This window comes from Sinocyclocheilus anshuiensis, unplaced genomic scaffold, assembly GCF_001515605.1.
Source record: "Sinocyclocheilus anshuiensis isolate Anshui unplaced genomic scaffold, SAMN03320099.WGS_v1.1 scaffold43, whole genome shotgun sequence".
Taxonomy (NCBI): domain Eukaryota; kingdom Metazoa; phylum Chordata; class Actinopteri; order Cypriniformes; family Cyprinidae; genus Sinocyclocheilus; species Sinocyclocheilus anshuiensis.
This window is the reverse complement of record NW_015549580.1, coordinates 485,176-494,645: the sequence shown is the minus strand read 5'-3', so window position 1 is coordinate 494,645 and position 9,470 is coordinate 485,176. Positions and strand designations below refer to the sequence as shown.

General features: G+C 36.9%; 1 protein-coding gene across 3 annotated transcripts in view; it reads left to right on the top strand.

Moving 5' to 3' along the window:
• The window catches only part of LOC107657657 (cell adhesion molecule 4-like), a 159,489-nt gene extending 152,766 nt beyond the window's left edge, over positions 1–6,723 (top strand). For all 3 annotated transcript variants that reach the window (XM_016445818.1, XM_016445816.1, XM_016445819.1), the window contains one exon: positions 6,426–6,723. In XM_016445818.1, the coding sequence (XP_016301304.1) occupies positions 6,426–6,535 (110 nt within the window). In that variant the 3' untranslated portion in view covers positions 6,536–6,723. The remainder of the gene's footprint in view (positions 1–6,425) is intronic.
• The last annotated feature ends 2,747 nt before the right edge of the window (positions 6,724–9,470 follow it).

Here is a 9,470-nt window from a genome sequence, read left to right as displayed (position 1 = left end):
ATTATCAAGCAACCCTGAACACCTTGATTAGCTGGTTCAGGTGTGTTTGATTGGGGTTAGAGCTAAAATCTGCAGGATGGTAGCTCTCCAGGAGCAGGGTGGGACACCCCTGCTTTAGGAGATCTCAATTGCAGTCAGTTTCGTTCCTTTGGCTTTTTAGTAGGGCTGTGCGATTAATCGAAATTGTAATAAAATCGCGATTTGAGCGTGCACGATTTCTAAATCGCTTTTTAGCACGATTTTCCGCGCCCCCGACCTCCCGCAGTATGCTATCCGAACCAATCGGAATGCAGCGCGCCTAAATGGAGCACGAGAACAGAACAGACCGGGCGGGCATACAAACGTAACGCCAGGTTCACGCACTCCGTCTGTGGTGCGTATTTTGTCCGTATGGTGTTCGGACGGATTCTTTAATATGACGTTGCAACATGCACTCGTCTCACTGAACGTCTCACTGACGTCTTCATTTTTTTGCTATTTAATCCATTCATTTTAAGACATACATTAATTATGTATTAAATAGAAATATATTCATATATAATAATATAGCATTTTTTAGACATTTTTTTTCATTACACTTGTAAAAGTATAAAGATAACATAAAAAAGTATAAAAAGTCTATAACATAAATAACAAATGTATCCTAAAGGCATCCTTTAGGGAAGATTTTGTTGCTTATAGGTATACTCATGTCGTTTAGTTTTTTTAAATCCTTTTTGAATTTTTTTACATTTGGGGGTTATTGTGTTTTTATCTTTTAAATTTTTAATGTAGCCTACAGCACATCAGTGATGCCAACCCGTCGATCGCAATCGTCTGCTAGATCTGAGACCGTTGCGGTAAAATAATAATAAAATGATAGAAAAATACATTATGCTTGATTAATGTTCAGATTTTTATCTTTTTTCTAGAAGTGTGCATTATCTTTTGCGTCAAATTCTTATATTTAATCAATAAAGTGATTTAGAATAATAAGACATTTGGGGCTGTTACCAAATCAATAAAATCATTATAAACAAAATTCATCTTTGCAATGCAGAGGAAACACAGAAGCTGCATCTGAAGAGGCATTTAGATGCTTTTACACACTGTTTAATGCAGGACATGAATGCTTTAACCTGCAGTTACACATGCGGAAATAATGTTTTGATATTTTAATCCTAATATGTTGAATAGCCTACTGATATTTGAAAATAATAATAAAAAAAAAATGAAAAGGTACTTTAAATGTGAACTTAAAACCACCAGTAGGTGGCAACAAGTCACTATTAATAAGTGAGTAATTGCTCATTTAAAGAGTTGATACATTCAGGAATGAAAGACTGTTATGTTGCTCAGAGATGCAAAACAGCACTGTGGTTTGGAATTAGTTTTTTATTGGCGAAATAGAGCAAAAACAGGCAATCTAGTGTCTAAAACAGAAGTCTGTTAATATTCAATTCTTTTTTATTTATGGGGATGGGGGGGAATCACTCTTTGTGTGATATTATGAAATAAGTATCATATTCACCCCTTAAATGAACCGTAGCAGAGTTCGTTTGGAAGCGGACCGAGACCACCTCTTCAGCTGGGTCTCGGTACGGTTGTTTGCTCCGCACCCGAGTACGATTGCTGTACTCACACCTGCCAAAAAGGTCCGCACCAAGAGGGGAAACGAACTTGAGTTCGATTCAATCTGACCAAACAAGACAGGTGTGAATACACCCTTAATGGCAAAGTGGTCATATTTCTTTTCGTTTCTTTATTAATGTAATTTAGAAATATGTTTGGAACATTCTATGTTTGTTAAATTCAAGTTTTTGTTTTTTAAAGGAACGACCAAGCGGCCAGCGGCAAGAAGCGCGATGAGCATATGTTTGATCAATTTAGCCTTCTCAATTCAACACGACTTGCCTAAAATAAAATCTATGGATAAAAAAAAACACTTCATGCTTTTCACCATATTAATTAAAAAATTTAACCTAGATAAATGTGCGCTATTAAGCGCATATCTGGGGTGGGTTTCCCAAAAGCAACTATGGTCGCAAGTTCCGTCGTTTTGGGAAACGCACCCCTGATCGTTTGTGCCGAGAGTCGAAGCTGAAGCGCGCTTTGCTGGACATGGAGGCGCCAGCGTGAGCTCTCTCTTTTTTTTCAAGCGCAATCCCCCCCTTAATAACAGTGGTAACTTAAAAATAAGCTGTCATTTTTGCTCATAAAGGTAAGAGTATACATCATTCGGAACTGCAAAAAATTGTGCACTCACAGTATCAATATCACGTTAAAAAAAACAAATTTTGTAAAAACAAACAAACAGGAAAACCAACAGGATGGGCATGTCTCTGACTTGAGCAGGAGGGCTTCACAAAAATGAACCGAAACTCAGCGAATACTTGCCTCATAGACATGATAAACATATATATAAAATGCTTTAAATTACTACTTTAAAACGAAATAATTCAAATCGAAAACAAAAACTCTTTCGTTATGTAATTTCTCTCTAAATGCGGGTCCAGTTAAGGAGATATCGAGTCAGGATCAGCAGCTTCATCTTTGTGACACTGACTCAGAAAACACTAGTTTATTAACAAATAATTCAAATATCCCCTCACTATTTATTATATTTTTATTTGTTTTTTTTACTTTTTTGGTTGTTGTTTGTTTGTTTTTTTGGCTGCTGTGCCAAAATTGTGTTTGCAAACAAATAATTCAAATATCCCCTCACTATTTTTTATTATTATTTTAATTTATTTTTTACTTTTTTTGTTGTTGTTTGTTTGTTTGTTTATTTGGCCGCTGTGCCAAAATTGTGTTTGCATTCAGTACAAATAGCCTACAGCGGCATTAATGCCACGTTTTTTTAAACTCTGACTGATCGATTTCATGAGACTTTCGTTTGTATTAAATTGTTCAGATTTTTTTAACATGCATTCAAATATTCATGTTTATTTCTTGCGGCAAATATTAAAGAGGAAAATATCATTGATTCATATATGCCACTACTGCCGAATTATCTCAGTACAAATTAAAGAGCGTAAAAACACTTTTTATTCTATATATTAAACTATAAAACTAAATATTACAACTCCAAAATAAAAAAATTACAAATATTGTTTATGTTAGTTAAATTAGCCCAAAATATAGCAATGTTTAAAAATGCGTTCTTTTGTGTTGGTCTAGAGACTCCTAGTGGTGAATACATGCTAGAACAACTTATTTTTATGATTTCTTCATAAGTATCTGTGGATATGTGGACAAGAAGCAATGTCATACAGAATTTTTTATATAATTTGTATAAATATTTACATTTTGGAATAAAAAGCTATATATAAGAAAGGTAAAAAGCACTTAATTGCGGGAAAACTGGTTATTTTAATAAGCTGATATTTGTGAGTTATCAGCTTACTGGTGTGCATGTAAACGTGCTCATTGACTGTCAAAAGGAGGGATTTGACATCTTTGGAGCAGTATCCCCAGTATCCCCAAGCACCTTTTTTTGTGAGGTTTAACATGATCATCCCATCCTCAGCTCCAGTAGAGCGTTTATTTTCCTTTGCTGGACTGATCAACCGGCCCCATCGACGATGCCTAAATACTACGCTTTTTGAAAAACTTGTTGTGCTTAAAGGCATCAGTAGCTAAAGAGACCTCTGCAATGTACTCCACAGGCTACACACACACACTCATTCAATACACTCCCTCCCTCACACACACACACAAACTTACTTTCTCACCCACATTCACACATAAGTTTGACTGTTTCTGTTAGAACGTTTCAAATGTTTTGGAATACCTGCTCTGTAGTATTCTCTTTTGGTTTATAAGTAAATGTTGTTATTACACTATTAATGTGTATGTGTCCTCTATACTTCTATGGCTCTCATTAGATTCAGTGGTTGGAGTTGGGTTAATACTCACAGTAGTTAGATGTTGTGACTTGGACACCTCACCTCTCCGAGATGAGATTTAAATTTTATTTTAAATTTTATTTATAATAAATAAATAATACTTATAATTCAGCAAGGATACATTAATTTGATCAAAAGAGACAGTAAAGACATTTTTATTGTTAATAAAAGATTTCTGTTTCTAATAAATGTCATTCCTTAAGCAGCACAACTGTTTTCAGCTTTGATAATAATAATAATAAATGTTTATAAGCAGCAAATCAGCATATTAGAATGATTTGTGAAGGATCATGTGACACTAAAGACTGGATTAATGGCTACTGAGAATTCAGCTTTGCCATCACAGGAATAAATTACTTTTTAAATGTATAAACAGCTATTTAAAATTGTAATAATATTTCACAACATTACAGTTTTTACTGTATTTTTGATCAAATAAATGCAGCCATGGTGAAAATCTTACAACCACAAAGTTTTGAGCGTAGTGTTTTAGTTAAAATATTACTTTTACTTTGTTCCTAAATAGCATTTAATCTTTTGGCTTCTTTTGTCTGTTGGTGGGGAAAAAAGAGGTCAAAACTGGTCAAATTTAGTCTGAAATGTAGGTTATTTGATATAAAATTTTTGGTTATGGAACTGTTCTATAAAACCAATATTGCACTAGTGATCCTGTTGTAGATTTTGATCATGCCGCCCACCCCTAAGGTGGAGAATAAAAAAACGGGAGGAGAGAATAGTTGAGAATAGTTGGTGTAGGTGTTTATTTTGTATAGATTTTTTTTTTTTGGGTGTTCCTGAGGGCACATAGAATGTTTAAGTGTTCAGATGAGAAAATGGAGAAAGAAAGAAAGTACTTGTGTTTAATTGCCTTTTTTCGTCAACCGTATCGCGGTGCATCTATAAAGAAAATTAAATTACCTCGTCCCTGAACTCTTTAAGAACTTCTGGCCATCTCTGTGTGTTACCATTTCCAATAAAGATCACTGCACCCGCAAATTGGGGCGGAGGCAGAGGGTGGGGAGGAACCCGAGCTCACCTGCCAAAGTCAGATGTGGTTAGTTCACCCATCGGCGCAGAGACAGAGAGCATTAGGGTTGATCCTGTCTAACCTTGGGGTGGCTGGAAAGGCAGAATGGAAGTGATTAATCTTAGGGCAGAGGAAGAGGAACACTGTGCTGGTCCTGCGCGGTCCACGACATCACTATTTTTAATGGCCCAATCAGCCTCTTGCAATGTCGGAAAGCAAAATTGCATGTACATAAGATCGATTTTTTTAATTAAACGGTGTCATGCTGGTGCCACAGAGTCACTTCTGCCCGAGTAATTTCAGTTATTTGTCCCCCAGCCACAGAGGCAAAACCATTGTGTCATATAATGATGTGAATAAAAAGGTCACACTGTACCAAATCGCTGAGTGTGCAGTAAAATGTCAGAGGTTATTATTCCTAATGAATTTTGTGAATAATTAAAAGTTGATCTGCATAAGTTCCCTCCAATTACAGTAGATGACTTTTGCTGGCCCTGCAAAAGAAGCTGTAACTGGCAGAACCTTGATGATGAATGTTTAGATGTGTGCGATCTAATACAGCAGCATGAATCCCCAGGGGACAGTTTAGATTGAGGACACTCGGGTATAGATGGAGGGGAACATGCGGAAGTTATATTGACTGTTGTGCATACAAATGAGAATACACTGAGAATCCATTAAAAAATATACGGAGCAGCACCAGGGCTAGGTGTCATGGGGGGCAGTGTTGTTATTGTTAAGTAAAACTGAAACTATTTAAAATCATTTTGTTTATTGAAATAAAGCTGAAATTAAATAAATTATAAATATTAACATGAAGCCTTAAAAAAATAGAAATGTTGCTTTGGCAACTAACTGAAGTTTAAGTACTAAAATTGCTAAAACCAAAACGGAAATAAATATAAAGCTCAATAGAAATAACTAAAAACGAATAAAAATTACAAAAGCTTAAGTTACTAATTAACTGATGCTGGGAAGTATTTCAGTCAGGGTTTTCTTCAAAATTCCAATTGCAAATATGTTTTCTTTTGCAGTGCGTTTGTATGATGGTTCAAACACCTCTTTAATTTGAATTATTTTTGTGAATTCTGCTGTTAATAAATGTTGTTGATTAAAAAAGTGAACTAAAATCACACTAATACGCATTCAGTCATCTTTATAATAATAGGTGATTTGAACTGAAAGGCTAACCACGACACAGGCATTTTTCATAAATGTCAGGTAGAAGCGGCTTACCACATTTTTTACTGGGGTTGTCGCATATATTTTAAATGTTAATAATTAAATATCAACTAGCCCCAGTCCTCTACTGGATGAAAATCAAAACAGGAAGAGACAATAATTAAGACAACAAAAAGCACAATCTCTTCAGCGTCCTGTTTCAATAGAAAATATATCTAATTGCACTCAGCAAGTGATTTAATATGTTTTTTGTTGTTGTTGCTGTTCTTTTAATTCCTGCAATGAAGTATGAACCTAATTCTGCTTAAATTGTCTTTCTTTCTCTCTAGGTTCATATTTGACTCACGAGGCCAGTGGGTTGGATGAACACGGTGAGGTACAGGAGGCGTTCCTCAATGGTAATGATGCCAGCCAAGGCAAGAAGGAGTACCTACTGTAGCGCCGCCCTAGTGGAGCTCTTCAGAAACACTGGACCGCTGCAGAATGCACACCGCAACACACACTGTTCCCAAACAGACCTACACACCACCACAACGACAACCAGAGGGAATCACAATCGTGCCATATGAAGCTGGAGTGGGAAGGAGGGGATGGAGACAATAATGGAGCGGGGTGGAGAGCGAGAGAGCCGAGTTTCTGTTTTTACTTGCTTTTACAATAGACAACTAGCCATAATTGTAGGACCAGGAGAGAAAAGTGTCCATTCAAAACAGGCTCATCCATAACTGGGTGAAACAGCATCGCTGTGGGAAGCCGCAAAGGGCTTATGAGCTATTGAATGTCCCAATATGAGCAAATTGAAATTCCCTGCATTTGCCAGAGCATTTGGGCCTCAGAGACTGAGCTGGTAGACAATAAATCCACCAACGACAGCGCTGAGAGCTCAGAGCCATCCTCATAAAGTATTCATCTGCGCTTTTCATCTGGCGACTCCATTATCTGCTCATGTTGGCCAAAACCTGTTGACTTGTGAAGAAAAGTTTCTCCCGTTTTGATTCTCTCTCAGTGACTCCGTTTCTCGCTCTCCAATGCTCCTTCCTCTCCCTCCTCTATCTCTCCACTATTGTTTGTTAATAATTAAGGGATCAGACATGTTCTCTTTTATGAGAGGAATGAATTGGAGTGGACCGCTCACTCTGACGCTGTAAAAAGGGGCTTAATTATCGCAGAGAGTCACTGGAAACGTGAAACCGTGAGTAGCTTGACTTGGGTGAGAAAAAACAGGAAGGGAGTTTGTAGAGAACATGTAAGAAATTTCAATATAGGTAACGCAAGTTTTTTTTTTTTTTTTTTTTTTTTTTTTTGATTGCTCAACACGAAAACACTTACACAATGAAACATATCTCTAAAGTCATTATTTGTATGAAAAAGTCTACAAAGTAAGTTAAATTACTCTTTTAAGAAAAAAAAAACCCATTTACTTTTGTGCACATTACCAGCGATTCTATCGTACTAACACAGAATATTAGCTTAGAGCTGCAAAACTGAACAAACTACTGTTACGTCATCTTTAAAAAAAAATTCACAATTCAAAAAAATATGTATTTCATTTGTCTTTAAAAGATATCAGAGGTCTTAATTGTTTTTATGAATTATTATTTGGACTATTATGATCGTTGTTATTGTTATTATTATTATTCTTACTGTTATTATAATTGTAAATGTTATAAATTGTATACTTCCCATGCTTTAGTTTTACCAGTAGAAACAGCTGTGTACCCAGTTTTCTATTTCCTCTATCATTCTCTTCTGTCCTTCTTGATCCTCTGTGTCTTTCCTTCTAATTGTCCGTCTCCTCTTCCACTTCCTGTTTATTTTGTAGTCTTTGCGTCGCTGTAGATATAGCTAACTGTACTTCTTTATAGGGGAAAGATACCAAGCACGACAAAATAAAAAAAGAATCTCCTGTAAAAGACTGATTTTCTGACTTCGAGAAGCCGACACAATCAAGATTCACCAGTGGCAATAAAGGAGAGCAGCAAGGAAAAAGGAGAGGATATTTTAATTAGCAGAAGCTGCCAGCAGAGATGAAAGCTGTGTGACTGAGATGATGAATCATAAGACTCCTATGTCAAAAGAGCAGCAGACACCGAAGAGAGAAAGCAGGTGCATTAAAATAGGACTCCTCCATTATTCCACTGCAATCAATATACAATTGTGTCAGAAGTCACTTGCTGAGCACTCCGGGAGGGGTGGGTCTACATTTAAAAGTCGAGGGGAGGATGACTGATCGATGTGTTTGTACTCTATTGATGGAGAGGCTCTGCAGAAGCCTGTCATAAACAGTAACTGTCACATGGCAATCAAAGCGCACACTGCGTTACCTGCTGTTCTGCTCGCTTTGAGCAGCTCCTTAGATAAAGAAGGACATAGCCTATGCTAGCAATTTTCTTTTAGTACAAGTATAAATGCTTCACAAAGCATGGTCAGTTGCAAATTTTGGGTCTTCTGCAAAGCGAGTAACGCTTCAGTGAGCCGACAAACTCCAAACGTGGAGTTCAAATGACAGCCATAGACTTCATCTGAACTTCATCAATCTCTTGCAATTTTGTTTATAGGAGCTCGGCTGGCATCTCAAAGGCAGATCCATGGGTAATAAACCATATGCTGGTCAAACAGCGCATCAAACTTGAATTCAGCTTTATCCAAGGACGATAAACGGTTACGTTCTGTGCGTGACAGATTTGAAGCTTCCAAGCTCCTTGTAATGACCCCATTGAAGAGGATATGGACTAGAGCAGGTGCGATGAATTGACTGAAGCCACTTTAGTGATGAAAGATTGTCATATCGGCAGGAAGCTAAAGGCTCTCGAGCGGAGAAAACAATCAAATGAGCTCTCAGTTAGGGAGAGCTTTTACTTGTTTTCCCTTTTGGGCAGTCCAGCTTCACTCAATAAATCACCTCCGCTTTGGAGGTTAGTGCAGACTTTAATAAGAGAGAAAGGCATTTGCAAGAAAATGAGTTGAAGACAATGATCAAGAAAGGAAAAAGTGCTAGACAAATCAAAGTCGGGGCTATACAAAGACAAAGTGAGTGACAGTAACATTAGATGGAGGATTTCATGCTTGAAACTTAATGGGCGGATTGGGGGAGTGAGATGGCAAGGAGGGAGAGGAAGACACGGAGATCACAACACAAATATTCAGATACAAAGGGAGTCATTTCTTACGCCAACACTGGCACAAGTGAGCAAAAAGAATAATCCAATTAGTGTGAAACGGCTTTTATTCAGGCTGCACATAAGAAGTACGCATTTAATCAAAACAGCTGTTTTCCCTGGGAGTTATTGAGTGGTTAATTATCTCGATGCATTCAAACAGTCTCTTCCACTTGATATGCTATTATAGTTGTTATAATTAAACATTCAGATCAA